This window comes from Sphaeramia orbicularis, chromosome 11 (genome assembly GCF_902148855.1).
Source record: "Sphaeramia orbicularis chromosome 11, fSphaOr1.1, whole genome shotgun sequence".
Lineage (NCBI taxonomy): Eukaryota > Metazoa > Chordata > Actinopteri > Kurtiformes > Apogonidae > Sphaeramia > Sphaeramia orbicularis.
In genome coordinates, this window is record NC_043967.1 from 53,680,283 (window position 1) to 53,704,533 (window position 24,251).

Genomic DNA, 24,251 nt, shown 5'->3' on the forward strand with positions numbered 1-24,251 from the left:
TAATCTAGTCTAATAAAATTTTGTGGAATATAATCTACTTTAACTAAATCTTATCTACTCTAATCTAATCTACTTTTGTCTAATCTAGTCTAAATCTTGTCCAATATAATCCAATGTAGTCTAATCTAATCTTGTCTGATATAATCTAATATGGTTTCATCTAATTTTGTCTAATTCAATCTAATCTAATCTAATTTAATCTAATTACTCAGGTGTAAGTAAACACTAAACTTCTACTTCCTGCTTCTTTTCAGACCCTAGAATAAGACACGCCCACTGATGATGTCATGATTCATGAGGAAGAACCAACTGTTTCAGGTTCTGAACCAGTTTTAGTGCCTAACAGGGGCCTTGGTGGACCAGTCCCAGCTCCTGAAACTGTTGGAAACCAGTTCCAAGGACAAAAAAGAAAAGATGAAAAATAAAAACACAACTAAACCTAAAACCAAACCAGTGGCAGATTCTGTCAGTGAAAAGGACGGTGAATGTTTCCAACTGGACTAACTCAGTAATATTAGAATAAAAGATGATAAATCACTGAAGAAAAGTTAAATATAGAGAAAAAAATCCTTTGGGAACTGAGTTCTAAGCAGCTCTGGGTCTGTATGGGTTAAACTGAGAGGAAACGTTCATATGTTGTGCGTTTTTCATCCTAGTCTGGTTTGATTCCAACATTATTCTGTGTTTTTATTCTCGATCTTCTGTCTTATTTGTACAAGTTCCATCCTCTTACTGAACTCATTCTGACTTTACTCTTGTATCTGTTACTGTCCATCATCAGGAACCACAGAACACTTCCTCTTCTCACACTAAAGTTAAACACAGAATCCAACACAAATAGTGCTTATTTATCCCACGCTCTGATACAATGACTAATGAGCAGTAAAACATGACACATGAAGTACTTTCTAAGAAAAAAAGAGGAAATCAACAGAAAAAACTGTCCATAAACAGGACATTTGAGACAGTGATGAGCTCAGGGCGGTGCTTTTGGTTTTAGAGGAACAGGTTTACATTCAGACCAGTTCCTGTTCTAGTTCAGAGTCAAAGCGTCTGCGTGAACGTTCAGTGGTTTCAGTCTGTGATGATGAGGATGAACGTCTACATGTGTCTGTCAGCCTTCATCCTGAGCTGCAGAGTCTGTGCAGGTAAGAACAGCAGCGCTCCGTCGTCCTCTGAACTCCACGTATGTCCAAACTACTGTTGGACACCTTTAACCTGGATTTGAAATCTCACAACTTTGGTAAATTCATCTGTTTTGTGGTTCTGTTCTTCATTCAAGAATGCTTTTTAACCCTTTCATGTATAAATTATGAGAACCGTAGTGCAGATATTTCTTTTGGCTGAGTGTTTAAATTCCTCTTTTCGCCTGAAAATTTTTTTTTATTGTTTTATGAACCTATTTTTCATGGAGTTCCATAAATGTCCACTCAGCTGGACACCATGAGTTTAACTATTGGTTTAACAAATAAATATTAGAAAATGTTGAAAACTGTGTGAAAACTGTAAAATAAAAAATTTTAATGCTGATGTTTTCTCACATTTTAACATATTCTATCTTCTGCTGCTGCTGTCTCAGCCAGGACACTCTTGAAAAGAGATTTTTAGACTCAATGAGCTTTTTTCCAGGTTGAATAAAGATTAAATAAAAATTAAATATGTTCTAATACTAGCTTTTAGTCTTTATGGAGGTAAAATGCAAAAAAAACAACAAAAATAAACATTTTGTTTAAAAAAAAACCCTGTTAATTCCACTCTAATACCAATTCTTCATTGATTTCCACTCAAACCTGTTGGTTCAGATCAGGTTTATCCACAACAGTACAGTTACAGTAATGGGATGAATTACAGTGTAAATACAGACACTGATGAATGGAATCACATTTAACTGACATAGGATTAAATGTAATTAATTAATGTGGTTGATTGATTAATTAATGTAGTTATGGTTAACTTTAACTAATGATATTAATCCTTAGATGTGACTTGATGCTACATATTTTTTCTACCATCCTGCTTCAGCTGATAGTCGACGTTATAGCTCTGTTAGCTTAGCTCTGTTAGCTTAGCTCTGTTAGCTTAGCTCTGTTTTTAGACTGAAAACATTCACAGTAAAACCATTAATCACTTCTGTTTTCTGTTCGGTTTGTGTTGTCAGTAACTGAACATAAGATCTGTTTGAAATTGAACAAACAAGTTCAGAACTGTCACAGTTTAGTCTGAACTGTGGATCAACAAACAGCAACTGAGCAACGATAAGAACATCCCATAATAACTTTATATCCTCATAAGCCTCAGAATCAAACTCACCCATGTAGAAGAAACGCTGACATTGAACCTTCAAACAACAGCTTCTGTTTTTATCACTTCTTTTCTTTGACTCTGACAGTTGTTTCTATCCAGTTCTCATCTTCGTTCTGTGACATGCAGACTCATGGCTGTGAATAAAATCAGTTCATATCAGTTAATACGACAATGACATCTTTAAAATAACATCACGACTCTTTATTCCAAACACTCACACTGATTGTTTTCATTTACGAGGATTTTAAAGTAAAAATACAACAAATACCTCCAGTAATGAAGTACAATAATGACAACTGTCCCAACAGAATCACAGTATCTACTTTTATGAAACTAATAATAATAATAATGGATTGGATTTATATAGCGCTTTTCTAGACACCCAAAGCGCTTTACATTATTGACCCATTATTCATTCGCTCTCACATTCACACTCTGGTGGTGGTAAACTACATTTGTAGCCACAGTTGCCCTGGGACAGACTGACAGAAACTAATTATTGTTGGGGTATTTGAGTAACGACAGTGAACTCTGATAAATGTTTAATAGTAAAGCTCTGTTTCTTTTTCCAGAGATGGTTCATATGGCTGTAATGGAGATGAACTCAGTGTCTTTACCTTGTTCTTACATCATGGACAACAGAATGACCTGGACTAAAAAGGTTGATGGGCGGTTCGATTTTCTATTTTCAGTCATTGGTGACGAAGAACGAAGAGAAAATGACCCAGAGGAACGATTTAGTTCAGTGGGATATAATTCACTGCACATTAACAGAGTTTATTTATCAGACAGTGGAAAATATCTGTGTAACAACCATTGGTCAGTGGAGCTGACGGTGATCCCAACAGGTCAGACTGATTCATTCATTCCATACAATAATCATTACATTTAGATTTACACACACATTTGTGTTGATTTCAATGATTTTAACTTTATTTATTACGTTTTTGTACATATAACTATCATTTTAACGTGTAAAATCACTCATTTAAGTTTTATTTTTAAGATTTTTGAAGACTTTTGGTCTTAATGTCACATTTTCTTTTGGATGAATATAGATTGTGTCGTACTACTGCATATTTTATGCCATGTCCACATTACTACAGGTATTACTGTAATCAGGTATTTTTAACTTTAATCTGAACACACAGATACACACAAACCACATACAGTTTGGATAGAGTTCATAAAAATGTCAGTTTTTTGCAACTAAAACAGTGTTTATGTGTGGACGAGAGAAATAAATGCACACAGGAAAAATTTCTGAGCATCTTCTCCACAGTCAAAAGTATTTTCCTCAAAAACAGTAAATTTTTTCTCTATATTGAGTTTGGAGAGCTCTACCCAAAGAGTAACTTTTACTCTTTTTAGAGAGGGACCAAATGTTATCTGAGGAGAGTAAAATTTTCTTCAATTTGAACAAATTTCCTGTGCAGTGAAAAATATCTGTTTTACAAAATACCTGCATTCGACATTCCATTGTCCTTTAGTTGAGACTCACCTGTGCAATAATGACGCTGTCTGATCTGCATCCTGATTGGACAAACCCCACAGGTGGATGAATATCTCAGTCAAACAGAAGAGCTCTGGAACACAGATTTAAGAATGGGTCTGTTGTGGACACACTAAAGGTTTTCCTTCCCTGATTTCAGCTCATGAAAAACCAGAACACAGACAGACCATTTGCTTTATGTTTGTGTTCAGTGAATGATGGTTGTTTCATTTTAGACATGACTCTAAAAATGTCTGCTTTTTACTCACTGTGTGTTTTTTGTGTCCAGGAACCTTCATCCAACATGCTAGAGAAGGGACCAGTGTCACTCTGACATGTCCTCATGTTACTGGTTCAGATGATCTAATATGGAGAAGACAGTCTGATGGATGGAGTGCACATTCTGGTCTGACTCTGACTCTGCCAGAACTTAAACCGACTTATTCTGGACTGTTCAGCTGTGATGGAAAACCTGCTGTGTATCTGAATGTGACCACAGGTAAGAAACAATAACACACACAGTGAAACAGTTTGACTGTGTGTGCTTTATATTCATCATCTGCCTCACACAGGTGATGATGAAGCACCGCCCACAACAACAGACACAAAAACGACAAGTACGTCTGCAACAACAGCAACAACACAGAAGAAAACTACATCCAAGACAAACAACAGCAAAAAGGGCACGAAACCAGAGAAAAAAGATAAAGGTGATGAACCATAGACGTCAACAGCTCAGATATGATGAACAAAAAGACATGAATGTGACAGTAAATGTTCAGCGATGAGTTCACATCAAACCTGTCACATTTTCAGGAAGTTCAGCATCGAGGTGGTTTAAGTGGTGACAGACAAACCACTGTAGGCAAGGCAGTAGATGTCACAGACAAATACATTTATAGCATAATGTCTTTACTCTGTAAGTGTTTTTGTCTGAGTTTCCAGACAGTTGGAGAAACTGAACCCAAATATGAACCCTCCAGTATCAGACGCCCTGACCCTCACTACTGAAAGCACATCATCTGCACAGAGGGGCAGGAACGTCTGAATGTTTTACATACAGTTGGTTTGAACTTTGGAAAAAATAAATAAATAAAAATTTGGATTTTATCAACTTTATCCACCAAGAAAAATACCAAATACTCAATAACTGACATATTTTTAACCCTTTAAATGCAGTGTTTGTAATGGAAACAAATATTTTTTTCAGTGCCAACTTTTTTTCCCCAATATTCTAGATATAAATTGCATTATTTATTTATTTTATTTTTTCATCCTGTCGGTGATTAACACCAACACTGGATCATATCCATTATTATTTTTGGTTCTAGGTCAAATGTTAAATGTGTCAGTGTGCGTTTTGTACTCACTTTGTAGAAGGGTGTTAGTGTAGGAATTTAACACTGTTTATTATGGGATGGTTTTAGTGGATGGATCAGAATTCAAAAAGTCATGTAAAAATGAACAACTGTTGAATTCTGACCTAATATGAAATGTGAAAAATAATATGATCTTTTATAACATGAAGTGTAAAGTGTGCATAATATGCTCACCTGGATACTGTAAAGTTAACTACATCCATATTGTGTAAGCTGGGGTAATATGTGTGATTTGTGTGTTAGAACCAGTGACACAAGATCTGGACCCAAATGCACAACCCACAGACAAAAATATAGTTAAAGAGTGTTTATTAAACACGGACAGGAAAAGCAGTTCACAAAAAGGTTTCTTGAATGAATCCTCGCAGGTATGTTTGTGTGGATTCGTCACGACGTCCGAATCTAAAAAGGGAAGCTCTCTGCCCGGGTCGGGAGCACACGAGGGGAACCCGACTAGGAGAAAGCAGAGAAGCGTCAGGGGACAGACCAGGTCATACATGGGGAGTCTAACAAACAGGCAACGGTACAAAAGGGGAAAGGCAAAAGCACTAACCATGAGTCCGGGCAAAAAGGTCGAACACCAGAGTGGCAGAATCAGGCAGAGGTACCGATAGGGGATCAGGCAGGCTCAGAACAACGAGGAACAATCCGGGTCAGGAACGAACAGGCAGGCGAACAGGTACAGAGAAACGCTGGTAGGTAAACACAACACAAGGAAGGAATACGAACTGGCACAGGACAGGGGAAAACACAGGGCTTAAATACACAGAAGGGAGGGAAGACAATGAGACACAGGTGGAACAAATCAGGGCGGAGACAGGTAATCAACACAGGTGAAACAATCAGGGAGAGGAAGCAAAGACACCAGACATGACACAAGAGGAGGATTAACAAAATAAAACAGGAAATGACACACAAGACAGACAAAACATACAAGAGTCCAAGTACTGATATGACAGTACCCCCCCCGCTTAGGGGACGGCTCCAGACGGCCCAGGAACCTCCGGATGGCGCTGATGGAAGTCCCTGATGAGGTCCGGGTCCAAGATGAAGGACGCTGGGACCCAGGACCGTTCCTCTGGACCGTAGCCCTCCCAGTCCACCAGATACTGGAAGCCGCGACCACGGCGACGGGCCGCCAGGAGACGACGAACGGTGTATGCTGGTCCTCCATCGACGATCCGGGGTGGTGGTGGGGGCTGGGTGGGGGGTACCAGTCGGCTCTCCTTTACAGGTTTGACCTGGCTGACGTGGAACGTGGGGTGGATTTTCATGGTCCTAGGCAGCTTTAAACGGACAGACACAGGGTTAATGACCTTAGAGACAGGAAACCTGGGGGCCAGCTTACGGCTTTCCACCCTCAGAGGCAGATGGCGCGTGGAAAGCCACACCCGCTGGTCTCGCTGGTAGGCCAGTGCTGGGGTTCTGTGGCGGTCAGCCATGGTCTTGTAGTAACCGGTCGATCTTAACAGGGCCTGTCTGGCCCGCAACCAGGTCCTCCTACAGCGGCGGATGAGGGCTTGGGCCGAAGGAACGCTGACCTCCCTCTCAGAAGAGGAGAACAGGGGTGGCTGATATCCGTAAACCACATGGAACAGAGAGAGTCCTGAGGAGGCGCAGGGAAGGGTGTTGTGAGCGACCTCCACCCACATGAGCTGACGACTCCAGGACGCCGGATTGTGAGAGGCCAGAATCCGCAAGCCGGCCTCCAGCACCTGGTTGACCCGCTCCGTCTGGCCGTTGGTCTGGGGATGATAACCAGAAGACAAACTAACAGAAGCCCCGATGAGGGCGCAAAAGGCTCGCCAGAAGCGGGCAACAAACTGAGGTCCTCTATCAGAAACCACATCTCTGGGAAACCCATGGAGTCTACAGACGTTGTACAGGACCGCCTCCGCTGTCTCCTTGGCGGAGGGGAGTTTGGGCATAGCCACAAAATGAGCCATCTTAGAGAATCTATCTACTATAGTGAGTACAGTAGTGTTACCGTCAGAGGATGGGAGACCAGTTACAAAGTCCAGAGAGATGGCCGACCAGGGTCTCTTGGGGACCGGCAGGGGGCGTAACAGGCCCGCGGGTGCCGCATGCGAAGTCTTGCATGACGCACAGGTAGGACATGCCGCCACATATTCAGCGACCTCTTTTTCCATATTAGGCCACCAGAAGCGTTGCTTGATGACGAAACTGGTGCGCTGAACCCCTGGGTGGCACGTCATCCTGGAGGTATGAGCCCAGTGAATCACCTGAGGACGGACACACACAGGAACAAACAACCGACCAGGAGGTACCCCCACCGGCACATCACAGTCCTTAAGAGCATCAATAACAGTCTTCTCAATAGACCAATGAAAAGCCCCCACCACACAGGAATCCGGTAAAATAGTGACAGGTTCAGAGACAGATTTAGCAGGAGAAAATCTCCTGGACAGAGCGTCCGGTTTGCCGTTCTTAGAGCCCGGCCGATAGGACAGGGAAAAGTTAAACCGGGTAAAAAAAAGAGCCCACCTGGCCTGACGAGAGTTCAGCCGTTTAGCTGACCGCAGATACTCCAAGTTCTTATGATCGGTCCAGACCAAAAACGGAATCTCCGTTCCCTCCAGCCAGTGTCTCCACTCCTCCAGCGCCACCTTGATGGCCAGCAACTCCCGGTTACCGATGTCATAGTTGCTCTCCGGTTTAGATAATTTCCGTGACAGGAAGGCACAGGGATGAAGTCTGCCATCACTCAGTGACCTCTGGGAAATGACAGCCCCCACCCCCACATCAGAGGCATCAACCTCAACAACAAACTGCAAAGCAGGGTCAGGAACGGACAGGATGGGAGCCGAAGTGAAAGCCCTCTTAAGACGGATAAACGCCTCCTCCGCCTCAGGGCTCCACCTGAAAGTAGTCTTGGGAGAGGTGAGGGCATGTAAAGGGGCAGCAACATTGCTGAAACCCCGAATAAATTTGCGGTAGAAATTGGCGAAACCTAGGAATCTTTGTACCTCCTTACGAGAAGCAGGGGTCGGCCAATCCCTCACCGCACTGATCTTGTCTGGATCCATCTGGACGCTTCCTTCACTGATGATGAAGCCAAGGAAGGACACCGATGTCTGATGGAACTCGCACTTCTCAGCTTTAACATAAAGCTGGTTTTGCAGGAGTTTATGTAGAACCTGTCGAACGTGCTGGACATGTGTCTCTTCATCTGGGGAAAAAATTAAGATGTCGTCCAGATATACAAAAACAAACTTATTCAACATGTCCCAAAGGACATCGTTGACCAAAGCCTGAAAAACGGCAGGAGCATTAGTCAGGCCAAAAGGCATCACCAAATACTCATAGTGACCGCTAGGGGTGTTAAAAGCGGTCTTCCACTCATCCCCCTCCCTAATTCTAACCAGGTGATAAGCGTTTCTGAGATCTAATTTGGTGAAGATTCGAGCTCCATGTAAAAGCTCGAATGCCGATGACATCAGAGGAAGTGGATAACTGTTACGAATAGTAATATCATTGAGTCCCCTATAGTCAATACAGGGCCTCAGGGTCTTGTCTTTCTTATCCACAAAAAAGAACCCCGCCCCCGCCGGGGACAAGGAGGGCCGAATTAGACCTGCTGCTAAAGACTCGTCAATGTATTTCTGCATAGCAGCAGTCTCAGGGCCAGACAGAGAATATAACCTTCCCCTAGGGGGACAGGAGCCAGGGCGAAGGTCTATAGCACAATCATAGGGTCTGTGCGGAGGTAAAGAGGTAGCTCGGGATTTACTGAATACCTGCTTTAGATCATGATAGTGTACAGGCACCTTATTCAGAGCAGGAAAATCCGTCACTTCTTCAGAAACCACCTGAACCGGGGCCACCGAAGCTGAATCAGCTGGGGACAAAAAATCAGAGTCATTGTGTCCAACACCACAAGAAAAACAGTCTTTACCCCAGGACCGGAACTCCCCCATACTCCAGTCCAGCTGGGGATTGTGGCGCTGGAGCCAAGGGAAACCCAGGATGAGCGGGTGAGCCTCAGAGCGATAAATGTGGAAAGGAAGAGCCTCCGTATGTCCGTCAGCAAAACGGACGGTCACAGGTTGGGTCTGATGGGTAATCCTGCAGATGATATGGTCATCCAATGCACGTGCCTCTAGTGGACGCTCGAGAGACGACAGGGAGAGTCCCAGCTTAAGGGCGAGTTGTTCGTCCATCAAGTTGGCGTCCGAGCCGGAGTCTATCAGTACCGGATGCTGTAGAGACAGAGATTCAGAGCGGAGGCAGACCAGAGGAAGCTGACGGGACAGGCTAGACATACAAACAGTCCGACTAAGCAGCTTATCCTCACCTGAAGTGGATCTCTTTTTATTGGGACAGGTATTCACACGATGACCCTCCTGGCCACAGTAGAGACAGAGACCCGCCGCCAGCCGGCGCCGGTGTTCCTCCGCCGAAAGCCGAGTGCGACCTAACTGCATGGCCTCCCCTCTAGCGCAGTCTCCTGCCTCGGCCACCGGTAGAGGGAGTTGGGGAGATGGTGAACTGGCAGCCGGTCGCTCATCTGCTGGTTCCGCCTGCCATACCGACATCTGGTCCGAGGTGTGGATGGCCGCAGCGATGACCTCTTCCAGGGTCCTCAGCTCCTGCCGGAGAGCCATTTCCCGGCCAATGGTGCGATTAAGGCCCGACTGAAAAGCACTGATTAATGATAGTTCGTTCCACCCTGCCTCGACAGCCAGAGAACGGAACCTGCACACATATTGCCTAATAGACATACTTCCTTGTTTTAATCTCATAAGCTGTTGACCCGCCTGCTGGCCCCGTACTGGGTGATCATACACACGTTTAAACTCAGAGCATAAGCTATCAAAAGAGCGTGTGACCGGAGAATCACTCTCAAACAGAGCGTTGAAATAGCTTAAAGGGGGGCCTTCCAATAAGCTAGCAACATAAGCTATTCTAGCTGCGTCACAAGAGAAACGGCGAGGCTGAGCCTCAAAAATTAACCGGAGCTGTGTGAAAAAATTCCTGCAGGTCTCTGGATCACCAGCATACTTATTAGGCGGGGGAATATCTGGTTCGTCAGGGGGCTGAACAGACGGAACAAGGGCCACAGGTTCGACTGGCTGGGAGGAGGAGAAAACCCGGGTACAGGTAAGCTCAGAGACCCGAAGGGCCAGCCTAGTCATCTGGTCCATCATGGAGTGTAAAATCTTTTCATGCCCCCCCAACCGTTGCCCCTGCAAACGGATTGCCTCCCTGACCTGGTCTAGGTTGGCTGGGTCCATGCTTGGCCAGTTCGTACTGTTAGAACCAGTGACACAAGATCTGGACCCAAATGCACAACCCACAGACAAAAATATAGTTAAAGAGTGTTTATTAAACACGGACAGGAAAAGCAGTTCACAAAAAGGTTTCTTGAATGAATCCTCGCAGGTATGTTTGTGTGGATTCGTCACGACGTCCGAATCCAAAAAGGGAAGCTCTCTGCCCGGGTCGGGAGCACACGAGGGGAACCCGACTAGGAGAAAGCAGAGAAGCGTCAGGGGACAGACCAGGTCATACATGGGGAGTCTAACAAACAGGCAACGGTACAAAAGGGGAAAGGCAAAAGCACTAACCATGAGTCCGGGCAAAAAGGTCGAACACCAGAGTGGCAGAATCAGGCAGAGGTACCGATAGGGGATCAGGCAGGCTCAGAACAACGAGGAACAATCCGGGTCAGGAACGAACAGGCAGGCGAACAGGTACAGAGAAACGCTGGTAGGTAAACACAACACAAGGAAGGAATACGAACTGGCACAGGACAGGGGAAAACACAGGGCTTAAATACACAGAAGGGAGGGAAGACAATGAGACACAGGTGGAACAAATCAGGGCGGAGACAGGTAATCAACACAGGTGAAACAATCAGGGAGAGGAAGCAAAGACACCAGACATGACACAAGAGGAGGATTAACAAAATAAAACAGGAAATGACACACAAGACAGACAAAACATACAAGAGTCCAAGTACTGATATGACATTGTGGACAGTACCCAAAGGAAATTGTGTGAATTATGCTAGCAATAAGGACAAAAATGTTAGCATAAAATACTTCAAATATAACAAATGTGTAAAACACTTCTGTAAGTATTCAGAAGTACAGAGGAATAGTCATTGCGTTAAAATGAAACCTGTTGTTGCAGTTTTATGTGGGAAGTGAATCATACGAGTGGTGAGAAACAACAAACCATGAACATGAACAACACCTTATCAATAAAAAAAATAAACATTAAATTATTAATGATGATAAAATGCATATAATGCCTGTTAATACAGATTTTTTTCTTCTTCACAGGAGACAAAAAGACTAAACCTACGAAAAAACCTAAAGTACAACCAACAACAACAACTGCTTCAATGATGCTGACCAAAGGAGGTACGGTGTTAAAAATACTAATATAATATTTAATGATGGCAAACAGTGACGAACGATACCTTAATTATTTTAAACCAAGAAATAACAAAGAGCTCAGTGACTGAATAAAAGTAGCTCCTATTTATTAAACGAGTATGAAATACTAGTCTGAGTCTAAAAGGTTTGATATCTTTAACATTTAGTCACTTTTACAGACAGGAGACTGCGCTTGACGTGTCAGTGTGATATCTACTGGAAAAGCAGAAAAAATAATAGGGTTGTCGCCAGCTTTAGAAGTCCTATGTTTCTGTTTCTGGCCCATAACACTGGAGTGAATGGGACAGTTGTGTCTGTGTGTTTCTGTACATTATTAGTGTATACAGTCACGGAAAAAATTATTAGACCACCCTCGTTTTCTTCAATTCGATGTTAATTTCAATGCCTGGTACAAGTAAAGGTCCACTTGTTTAGACAAATATAATGATAACAACAAAAATAGCTCATATTTTCATAATTTCAGACTTGATATCTATCCTTTTAACATGTTTTCTTGATAAAAACCAAAATCACTTCAGTTCTTCCATCAATATCTATGTCATTGTACTGACACAAACAATGCTTTTAAGCATTCCATGTTTTCTTTTCTGTCTGTTTTAGTCACATGATACACACAGGAGTTAGTACTGGATTGCATAACCATTGTGTTTGATGACTTTTGATGGTCTAATATTTTTTTCCACAACTGTACATATTAGTGTTGGTCTGTGCATTTGGTACCTGGTCCTTCAGTGGGACTTACTGGACTTAATCCACCTCTTAATACCACCACTATGACGTCACAATTAGAGAAACCATCAATACTATACAAAAAACACTAAGTAACAAGCAGTAGTATTAAAGAGAGAGACAATATATTGAGGGTGAATCTAATTACAGTGTTTCCACTGGTAATGTTTTGCTGTAGCACATCCATGCCACCACAACAAACTTTTCATACAAAGAAATCACTGTCGCATTAGACTTATTATATATATGAATAATATAATAATAGTTCAGGACAAACATTCTGTACCCTCAAATGAAAGATTGAGAAGCTTCAGGAGGAAGAGAAAAGATAAAGGAGTGTAAAGTTTCACGTTCATCCCTGCGGGGGGGGGGGCTGCACCACCCGGTAACCCCATAGTATTATTGAGGTTTTGCACAAACGTCACATGATCACGTGGTTTTCTGTTTACGACGCCATATTGGTAGGCAAGCTTTCCTTGGATCGTACAGTGTGTTAAAGGATGGACCTGCTAAACTCCTGTGTGCTGTTTATAACTTAGCTTTCACCAGTTATAAGTTAGGCATAAAGACCGCTGGGTTCCATCGCTGGTAGCGGTGGTTCTGTTCTGGCGACCGCTGTTTAGAGTTATTACCGCGGTTAGCGTAGCTTCCTAGTATACTTAGCCTGCATGCTTGTTGCGCTTAGCGGCGTGGAAAAAAATAATTGTCATCATCTGGTACGGTGATGAAGACCCCTTTAAACCTACCAGGAGGGCTTCCCCTGGACTATCACCCTATAGAGAGAGAGTGATTGTGGATCTACCTGCTCCCTTTGCCGGCGATGGCAGCCAGAGTTTCCTCAGCTGGGTGAAGCAGCTGGATGTGGCAGTCGGAGCTACGGCGGGCAACACCGGTGGGTTCAGCTGGAGCTGGTGACAATACTGCCCACCCGTCTGTGACAGTCTGCTTTTCTACTATGGGACAGCCTTCCCCATGCGGTCAAGTCAAATTATTTGGCTGTGAAAGAGAAGACGGGATCGGCTTTTGGACAGAGACAGTTAATGGACCGTTTTAGAGCTAACATATCGACTCGTTCACGAGTTCCGGGGGAGAGTCTGGAGGTGTACAGCTGATGAGAGCCAGCTGGTAGCTGGTACTGGTGTTTTTACCTCCGAGCTGCCCGCGCATCACTGTTGTTAGTAAACATTGAAACTCATCTATTGCAGCGTTTCCACAACGTGGAACCGGCTCGACTCGACTCGGGTACCAGATACTATTCCTGGAGACCGTTTCCAATACAGGATACTACAGACTTTACAGTACCTGGACGTCATAGCGATGCGGCGTGTTACTTCTGTGTCATCTGCTCAGAGTTGCTGATAAACTCGCTCGTTGCGTGTTGTCTCGTCAAGCTCATGCTGAATTTTTATGTCGGCCATCAAAGACTGAATCTCCTGACTGAATAGTGTAGTTTTACAGGCTGTCATCATGTAGACTAACCTACCGCTACATTAACTGTAAACTTCTGCAAAACGGTGGGTCACAGAGACGACTCTCTGACCAATCAGTGTTCTACAGTGTTTACACGTCGCGTTTTAGTTCCCCAGTCTTGGAACCTCGGCGGAGGTGATACCAAAAAAGTAGTACCGGCTGACCAGATTCCAGGTCGTTTTTCATAATGGAAGCGCAAAAAGACCGAGTCGAGTCGAGTCAAACCGAGCCAGCACCACGTAGTGGAAATGCGGTATATGGTGCCTTAACCACAAGCAGACATATTCACAAATAACAAAACATGCAAACACGAGTCTAAAGAAAAACAGGATACAAAGCAACAGTTCTGACTTTCTGGATCCAGATAGCGTGCCTACCAATATGGCGGTGTAAACAACAATCACATGACCAGTGACGTCAGCTGCAGGTCCTCAATAAGTACGACGGAAACCGATGTGCGAGCGGTTACCAGTAAAACGCACCTCCACACCAACAGATCAATTCCAAAGGAAACACTGAATTACCATTACAGCTGTAAACCCAGTTAAAACAACTCCAAACCTCTACACTCCAACCACAACTGGACCATGGACACATCTGGAGCAGTTCACAACAATATTTATCTGATAACAGGACAAAAACATACTTTTAAACAGAAAAAAACATCCGATCCTACTCACCGGAGATGCTCATTATTTCTATATAAATCCATCCTTCTTTCTTTGAACCCTTCCCTGACTGTCACAGAGGTGATCTGTGGGTTCCAGTTCCATCATTAGTCCTTTTTTATGTCCATGGAGGACAGAGTCTCCTCTGTCCACTCAGATTCCTCATTTAAGTTTAGCTAGCTAGCTAGCATTGGGGTTAGCTGACCTGTCCTCAGGACGTCCGGCTTTTCTGGAAAACTCCGCCTTGAAAATGGATTTTAAAGTTTGTCCCAGACCAAATCCTCTTCCTCTCCTCTGTCAGCCACTGTGGGCGGAAAAAAGTCTACTTCAAATGTATGAATAGTTCAATTAAATTCAATTAAAAAGAGTTTTTTACGGAGCCCGGGAGGGGACATGCAAAAAATAAAAATTATTGCGTTATAACGCAAAAGTATTGCGTTATAACGCAAAAACTATTGCGTTATAACGCAACAACTATTGCGTTATAACGCAATACTTTTGCGTTATATCATATATCATATATCATATATCATATATATCATATATGCTCTCTCTTGATTGAGGTCCGTACATAATACATTGTAATCCAGTTCGGGTCCGACCGTGCCAGGTCTGACACGCCCCCCTGTCCTGTGTAGTATGACCATAACTCTTTCATTATTAGTCCGATCGGAAAAATTCCAACGGTTTTTGAATTAAATTCCTATTTGCCCAGCTTCACGTCTGTGTGCAGCTTCATGGATACAGATGGATGTGTGCAGAGTGTGAATGATCTGCGCATGAGAAGGAGGATGTGCGCATTGTATTAAAATCCTTTATACTCCTGAGCCTCAGATGGTCCACCTGGACTGGTTTTCTTATTTTGATCATAAAAAGGTCGGAAAATATGCTTTGAGTCGTTTTGTCAATTTTTGCAGACCACTTCGAACGTTCAATATTGCAATCACTATTTGTTTTAATACTGTAATAACAATTTAAAATGACAAAAAACACAAAAACGGAATTAGTTTTTTTTTTTTTTTTTTTTTTTTTTTTAGTTTTAGCAGAAAAACACTGAAATTAGACATGGATACAACATTTGAAAGTTAAATATGAACTTTAAAAGTATAAAAACTGTTTAAAACAAGCTGTGTGAGTATTTGCCTTTTATTGTGCAAAAACAGGGTAAAAATCCAAACTCTACAGGTGTGCCCCCCCCCCCCCCCCCCCACACACACACACACACACACACAGGGCATTTGTCCGTTCTGTGTCTGCAGAGTGCCTTCATGTTCGTGGTTCTGCAGAAACAGTTGTGTCAGTTCACAGCTCTGATCCAGGCAGTGCTCCTATGGCACAGTCTGCACATGGAAAATAGTCTGTTGAAACCAAAAGTCCGTCCTCCTGTGGATGTGTTGAATGTCTGTGGTGTTTGGACTGATCACCATCAGGCTCTTCCTCCGTCCTTCATCTGTGTGTGGACAGTCTTCAGTCTCTGCTCTCATCACCAGAGCCTTGAGCATCACCGTGACTTCTCTCTCTTCATCCTTGAATGTAACTACCGATGGACACATGGAAAAATAACACACATAGAACAATGTATTAGACAAACAAAACAAGGTCAAATTGTACTATTGAAGAAAAAAAGTCACTGAACATCAGCGTATGCGCTCTTATTTTGGAGAGCGTCATGCGCACTTTTACGCACAGAAAGTCCAACATACTCCAAACTAACACATACTCTACACGGTTCGTACTTTATTCTATAAAACCACGATGCAGTATAAGCGTCAGTTTACACATGTACTAAAGTGAAACAAGTAAAAACTCCATAGAAAAAAGCAGACAGTGCTTCAGTCATGTAGAAAATCCACTAAATGGAACTGGGTGAACTTTACCTTTCTTCTTCAGATGTTGCTCCATCAGTCGCTCCTTCGGTCACAAATCCATCCGTAAACCTCCAGGGGGGTCATGGGACTTGGGATGTCCGTCTTGCCTACATTTTCCAAAACTAGATCTAATCCGTTCTCCACTCTGTTGTGCGCTCCGGTTCTTCGCTCCATGAATCCGCTCTGCTGTGTGCGTCCCCAGTCACCGAATGGCTTATTTTGCGTCTTCTAGGACGGGTGCCCGTGAAATTTTCGCACTGACCCGAGAATGTCCATAAAGCACAGAGTCTCAGGTTTCAGAAACCGGTGGAATTTTTCTGATCGGACAAATAATGACAGAGTTACGGTCATCTGAACTACACATGCATAGGGCACAGGACTGCAGGTACAGGTGTGTCTGACCTGACGACCTGTCCGATCCCGAATGCAGATCCCAATGCAAAAACTATTGCGTTATAACGCAATACTTTTGCGTTTAAACGCAATACTTTTGCATTATAACGCAAAAACTATTGCATTATAACGCAATACTTTTGCGTTATAACGCAATACTTTTGCGTTATAACACAATACTTTTGCGTTATAACGCAAAAACTATTGCGTTATAACGCAATACTTTTGCATTATAACGCAATACTTTTGCGTTATAACGCAATACTTTTGCGTTATAACGCAAAAACTATTGCATTATAACGCAACACTTTTGAACTATTGCGTTATAACGCAATACATTTTTTTCTCTTCATGTCCCTTCCCGGGCTCCGTAGTTTTTCGGCATCAGTCAAAAAAAAATTGTGCTAAAATAAATTTTGCTGTGACTGTCCAATCAGAGGAAGAATAAATGATGACAACATGGGGGGGGGGGGGGGGGGGGGGCAGCTAGCTGGAATCTGATTGGTCAAACAAACATTCCTGTTGCTATCCAGATTATTGGGCCTTCACTGCTGATTGTGAAAGCCCAGGGCAGATTAAATGAACCCTGGCAACACACAGACACTGAAATCTGATTGGACCAAACATCTTCCATCCACATCCACGAACTGGAAACAGAGCAGCGAGAAAAATGCAAAGAAATGAAGAGAATGGTCTGTTAGGAATAAATTAATACAGTTTCATGGAACAAATAGTAGAATTTAGGTTGTAAATGTAGGTAAGTGTTTTTGATGATGTTTGATACATATATTGTAGACGTGTAATTTGTGAAAGTTTGTGGATTTCTTTAGTTGAAAGTTGAAGCGCTAACGGTTAGCATATATGAGTCCAGAAGCTCCAGAACATTCTGTCCCACAGATAGAAGTAGAACACCTAAACTGTGGTCATTAAACTGTTCCTTCCACCTAATTTGGGTTCATTCTGGCCAGTTTACCAAGTTCCAAAGCTGATAACTGAAGAAGCACAAGGACTAAAGTATTCAATGACTCCTTATTTAAAGGTAATAACCTCTAGTTTCAGAATATTTCCTGTTTTAGGATCTGGATAAAACACAACCTGAACTACATCAGGGTAAATTTAACAGAAAATGTTTTAAGTGGGAGTGGGTTGAGGAAGTTTCTCATTCATTTTAACGGAAAAAAAAAAAAAAAGAAAATCCTGGATAATGCTGATGGGTGACAAAGGAAACATCTAGAATATGTCTTCAACTACGACACAAACAGCATCAGTGACTTCTGCTTCAGTAACACTTGACCCACAAGTACATGTTACACCTACAGAGAAAAACAACACCACACCATAAAAAATAGAAGATGACGCTGAAACCTCAGAGGAATAAATATGAGATGTTCATGCAGAGACGTGTCAGCTTAGGTCTGTGTTTGCACGAAACTGTGGTTTGAACAATAGGAAGTGAATCACATTCAGCATTTGGGTGGTTCAGCTGAAGACACACTGACTATGAACATACAATGCATGAAAACAGTCATTTTCACCTGGGGACAGTCTGATTAGCTTTATGGCAACAACAACAAAAAAATCCTTATTTCCTGGTACTCTCTGGTCTTTACAGGCAACGACAAGATTACTCCTCCAAGTCCAAAAACACAAATTACATGTTAACCTTCCAGTGTCTTGCCCATTCTTCTCATCACCAAAAGCGTGTAATATACACAGCAGTGCAGTAATGTCTTTTATTTTTTTATTAAATTTAAAAAAAAATCTTTTGATAATATAAACAACTAGAAGCACTCGGAGAGCGCAGACCTCCACCAAGGCTGATCAGTGGCTCCCCCTGTGGGCCCCCCCACCCCCGATCACCACCAAAATTTAATAATTTCTTCCTTATCCCATTTCCAACAAACCCTGAAAATTTCATCCAAATCTATCCATAACTTTTTGAGTTATGTTGCACACTAATGGACAGACAAACAAACAAACAGACAGACAAACAAACAAACAAACCCTGGCAAAAACATAACCTCCTTGGCGGAGGTAATAAAAATACCAAATACTCAATAACTGTCATATTTCTAACCCATTAATGCCGTGTTTGTGATGTAACTTTTTGATTATGATCTAAAACTAATTGTGAAAAATGAAATAACCTTTAATAACAGGAAGTGCAAAGTGTGCATAATATGCTCACCTGGACACCAGAGGGTTAAAATGAAGCAGGTTTAAACAGATCGACTGTTTGCAGCTGCACATCCTCATCTCCTGATATTTTAACTTCTAACAGTTGATTTTTCAATGTAACAGTTATTTTCTATTCTACTCCAGCTGCATCTGAACTACAGCTTTTGAGTTTGATCATTGGGATACCTGTCCTCTGCCTCCTCCTCCTCCTCCTCCTCCTCCTCTTCATCGTCTGCCTTATTTCTAGACACAGGTTGAAAAGACGAGGTGAGTAAAAACTGAAACAGACAATTAAACCCACTGACTGGAGTACCACTAAACACAATGATAATAAAGGCTATTCTATTCTATTCTATTCTATTCTATTCTATTCTATTCTATTCTATTCTATTCTAGACAACAGTTCGCACATATTCATGGAAAATGCACTGTTGTTTCAGGGCGTTTCCTCACCAAATCAAAAGTCATTATTTCATTTCTATGTTTTGCAGTGGTTACAGAATCCCACCCTGTTTATGAGGAAATCCAGGGTCAGGTGGAGTTTCAGGCCATCAGCGGTGAGAAATGAAAGCTGGTTTCCACTCACACCTGTTCCTCTTTTTCATTATTATTATTAATCTGGTCTAAAAGTGAACTCAGCCTCTGTTTTTAAGTCAGTGTTGCATTTAGGTCCAAGCTAAATAATTTACAGTTTAGGGCCTTAAAACTTCTTAAAATTAAAACTTTGCAAATGAATCATCTATAATTGTGTTGACTAGATAGCTGAATTATTGGTGATGTGTCATATTTAGCATCAATGTTCCTTGTGTCAGTCGCTTATAGATAATTATTAGAGTGAATATTATTGTGTTTAACCCTTTAACTCCTAAACCTAAAATGGTCCACCTGGACTTTTTTTCTTATTATGATTATTTCTATGTCTGATGGTGACAAATAGTTCAGGATAAAGATCATTTTCACAGATAAAGAGAATAAAAAACAAACTGAGACTGACTATGCCTCAATAAAAATTGTCAGTGCTAGCATCATGTGCACAGAAGGCCATAGGTTGTGTAACATATCTTTTGTTGACATAAGCAATGATTTTTATCAGTGATTCTCAAACTTTTTACAGTGGAGTACCCCCTGAAATATACTTTTTTACCCAAGTACCCCCAACCCTCGCTTCGACATTGTTTATTGAAAAAAAAAGTTTGGCAAAATTAGTTCCTGTGCTAAAGGTGTCTGTTTATATTTGCAAAACTTTGTAAACAAACAATATATATTTAACTGTAATATGTAGTAATAAGTAAATTTTGTGCAAAATATAAACTGAAAAGTGCCTTCTTTCATTGATAAGAAAAATAAATAAATTGGTCATTAGATCGATAGATAGATAGATTTACTTCATTAATCCCCAAGGGGAAATTCAAAATAATAAAATAAATATACTGTAATAATAAATGAACCTTTCACCAATAAAACATAATTCCTTATCTACTCAAATAAACTCATTGTGAATAATATAAAATATAAATGTTCTTCAAATGTTACCAAAGCTTCAACAAGATGATTGACAAAAAAACTATTACATGAATGCATTTATTGTGTTTTATATTTCAGCATTAATTCTCATCATTTCTGTTCGGTACATGATGACTTATTTAATGTTTTTTTTTTTTTAAATGTCAGGTACCCCCTGGGCTTCTTCCAAGTACCCCTGGGGGTACACATACCCCACTTTGGGAACCCCTGATTTAGCGAAATCAAGAAAGAAAATGTTCTAAGTTGTAACTTACAGGATTCTCTAATATAATTTTTGTGATTTTACAACACGATCTTCATTATTCAATATTAATAAAAATTAAAAGGCAATATATTTTCAGTTTTTCATCTAAAGGCATGTATGTTTTAAAGCTTTCTGAGACCAGCTGGTGTCATTTAAAAGGGGGCGGGGCCTCAGGGCTTTATATAGCCTAGGGTCCCACCAAGTCTAAATCCGGCCCTGCATTAAGTCATTTATTAATGACGCTGCAGCAGGTTCTGGTTTTGTAGGTTGTGAAAGTTGAGTCTTAACGTCTTATTATGGCTTATTCTGATTCACAAACCACTGAACAGGAAGTTACACCAACAACAGGAACACAACAGAAATGACTGACAGGTTTGGTTTTCTGTCTGGTAGGGGTTGGTTCCTCTGAAATGACAGCAGCGTACAAGAGGAAACCCAGTCCAGGTAAATAAGGACGTTATTTTATTATCTATAGTCTCATCTTTCTTAAGTTTAGAGACTTTTTTTTAACAGATTTAAACAAAACTGTTCAAATATGTGGATTGGTTTCTGTAAATCCAGTGGTATTTCTATTTTATGCTCATTCATACTTTTACTCCATTACATTTTGGAATGGAATATTGTTTATTCCACTATATTTTTTGACCATACTGGGCTGCAGACTGAGCTCATGAAATCGCGTTGTGTGTCACAGGAGTTTTTATGGCGTTTGGCGTGGTATACGTACGCATTTTCATCCTTTCACATGTTATTCAACGCCATTTGATCACGTGTCAATTTACGCCTAGATCTGCAGTTTAAATATCCGTAACCGCTAACACTAGTCTCCTTTCCATCGGACATCTGTGCAAAACTTTACCGATATTTACTAGATGTTGAGAAAACAGAAGTGCTTAATGTCGGTTTTTCCATTAAATCACAAATGTGATGATTTGTTTATTTATTATCATGAGATGACAAGAGAAGTCATTCCATAAACATGTCGATGAACATAAATATGGTGTTTATTTACAGATATATTCATTATTATTCTATATCACCCCTCTATCTCCTACTAAATAATAAAATGATTGGGTTTCCTGGTGTGTCCACACATACTGTGACATGTTTGGTTTTAAACTCTTCTCCTTTGATTGTTGGAACATCCGTCAACAGCCTTTTTTTTTTATTTATGTGACTCTAGTTGCAGTAAAAGGTCTTTCCATTACAGTTTTGCGTGGTATACCAGTTGCGTTACACCTGAAAAACCACTGCTTGCCAGCGCAAAAACTTTTAATCAACTTAACTAACTAATTAACTTTAACTAACTTAACTTTTAATCTTTTAGTGAAATTGTCCTTTTTCCATGAGGTAAATTTTTATGCACAAGTTATGTTCGCTCAGTTTGAGGGTCAATGGAAAAGCGACTGCTGTTTGATCGACTGTTAATGTGATTTGTCGACTCTGTCCTTTATCAGATGTTCAAATCCTTGACCACACATATTCCATGATTACGTTTCCATCAAACAGCAGCGGTAAGACCCCGACCTTCACACATTTACACAAAAATATGAAACCTTCCACTGACGCATTTAACTTTGATCCTACAGGTCAAATTCCACATGTGGAGTCTCCGTATTCTCTGATCGGTGACCCTGTTCTCTGTGGAAATAACAACGGTAACACACGCTGACGCTGGATCATATTTAATATGTTTAAAGTTTGGGTTGGACTCTTTATTCTTTTTCTGTCCACAGGTTTGTCACAGCTGACAGATACATATGAAAGAATCCTAGAGTAACAACAAAAAATGAATTTTAATATAATCATGATTTTTACAGTTCTGTCAGAAAAAATAAAAAAAACATCTGTTGTTTTGTGTTTTCTGTGGTATTTGTTGCTTTTATTTGCAGTAGATTTTCTGTGTAGAGTAAATATCAGCTCTAAGGCTCAGGGTTTATTCAGTATTTTAATAATAATCATAAAGCACTTTGTATTTTTATTTATAACACAAAATGCTTTGGGCTAATTCTTAGAAATACATTCAGGATTTCTCTGCTTTTCTTCAATAATAAACATGTACATAACATCACACTTTTATGCATGTTTCTTTGGAATTAATGAACAATCTACAAAAAGATGACGACGAACCACCCATTAGACATTGGGGGGGGGGGGGGGGGGGTTGCCACTGACATAACATGCAGCTTGATATTGATTTGATATTAACACTTACAGAGACTCAACTCCTCCTTCTCAGCTTTCTTGTTCCAAACACCCCCTGACATGCTGTATGTATTGTGCATTTTATCAGCGTACATCAGCTATTTTCTTGTATCTGATTCACTGATCAGGTAGATGTTCATGAAAGTTCAGATTAAAGTTGAGGGTTATTATGGCAAAAACAGAGAAAACTGAAGAAAAAGTGACTTTTGTAGTAAAATCTGTCATTAACTGAACATAACCCCAGTGTGTCCATCCACTGTCACTGATCCAACTCCATGGGTTTGACTGGAGAATCAGTGTTGTAGAAGATGACGGTGTTTCCATGGTAACTATGGAGCCTCAGAACGTCCAAATGGGTCATATCTGATTGTTATGACCTGGCTCAGAGGCCACAACAAAAAAGGGGAACACACCATCATGAAGTTTAACACAAGAGTATTTTATTAAATCAAAATAAGCCAAATTAAACCAAATTAAACCAAATTAGGGAAAAGCAAACTAAAGTATTTTACAGAATGTAAATGAGTCATCAGTAATGTCAGTAGTGTAAGTGTGCATGAGTGGACGTGTGCTGATGTGGGTGTTGAAAAGTGTGAAACAGAACAAAACAACATAACCAACCCAAAAGCTGACAAGAACCTGTGAGGGCAGAGAGCACAGCAGCAGCCAAATGAGAGAGCTACAGGCAGACTGTTTGAAGACAGGAACTCTGTCCACCACAGGTGTTCCTAATCTCCTCATCAGGTGCCTGTTAAGAGACAAAGCTGGAGACATGCATAGCTCCCCCAAGAGGACCCCAGGGGCCGTAGCACTGATGACCATGAAAAGATGAAGAACTATTTTACACCAATTATTGGCATGTGTTGATAGGATGAATGGATCAGCAGGTATTAAACAGTTTAGATCAGTAGATGGTTTAGGTCTGTGGTGGATGTTTGGGTCTTTATGGGATATATTGAAAAGAATTTTTTTGTGTTTTTTTGCATCAAAAATTGTTTTTCTTTTTTTGACATAACAAAAATGGCACTTAAAGGGTTAAAAATATCACAGTATTGTGTGCAGTTTAAGGTGATGAAGTACAAAAAAGAACAAGAAAAAAAGTAAAAACAAACAAGAAAAGCCCTGGGAGAGCGCAGACCTCCGCTAAGACTGTTTTAAGACGACTTAGACCAGGGGTTGGCAACTCGCGGCTCTTTCCTCCTTATGTTGCGGCTCTGCGTGGCTTGGGAAAATAAATTATAAGTGTCCGATTGAAGTGTATGTTATTTGTCTCAAAAACGTGTATCATGTCTCCTTATTAAGTCAAAGTCTTTAACTTCTTTCTTCAGACCTTGTGCAATTTTGGTGATCAGCATTCGCCTTCTTCAGAGAC

General features: G+C 41.2%; 2 protein-coding genes across 3 annotated transcripts in view; one reads left to right on the top strand and one right to left on the bottom strand.

The window, feature by feature from the left end:
- Positions 1–24,251, bottom strand: part of LOC115428216 (uncharacterized) — a 250,354-nt gene that overhangs the window by 203,292 nt on the left and 22,811 nt on the right. The window lies entirely within an intron of this gene.
- On the top strand, positions 1,046–22,745 carry LOC115428220 (uncharacterized). Of its 2 annotated transcripts, XM_030147061.1 has the most exons (12): positions 1,046–1,148; positions 2,877–3,152; positions 4,086–4,295; positions 4,369–4,506; positions 10,177–10,296; positions 11,484–11,564; positions 19,051–19,173; positions 19,398–19,463; positions 21,068–21,118; positions 22,132–22,188; positions 22,264–22,332; positions 22,411–22,745. In XM_030147061.1, the coding sequence occupies exons 1-12, from the start codon at positions 1,085–1,087 to the stop codon at positions 22,452–22,454; spliced, it is 1,299 nt and encodes a 432-aa protein (XP_030002921.1). In that variant the 5' UTR covers positions 1,046–1,084; the 3' UTR covers positions 22,455–22,745. The 2 variants fall into 2 exon arrangements, with proteins under 2 accessions (XP_030002921.1, XP_030002923.1); XM_030147063.1 differs by lacking the exon at positions 10,177–10,296.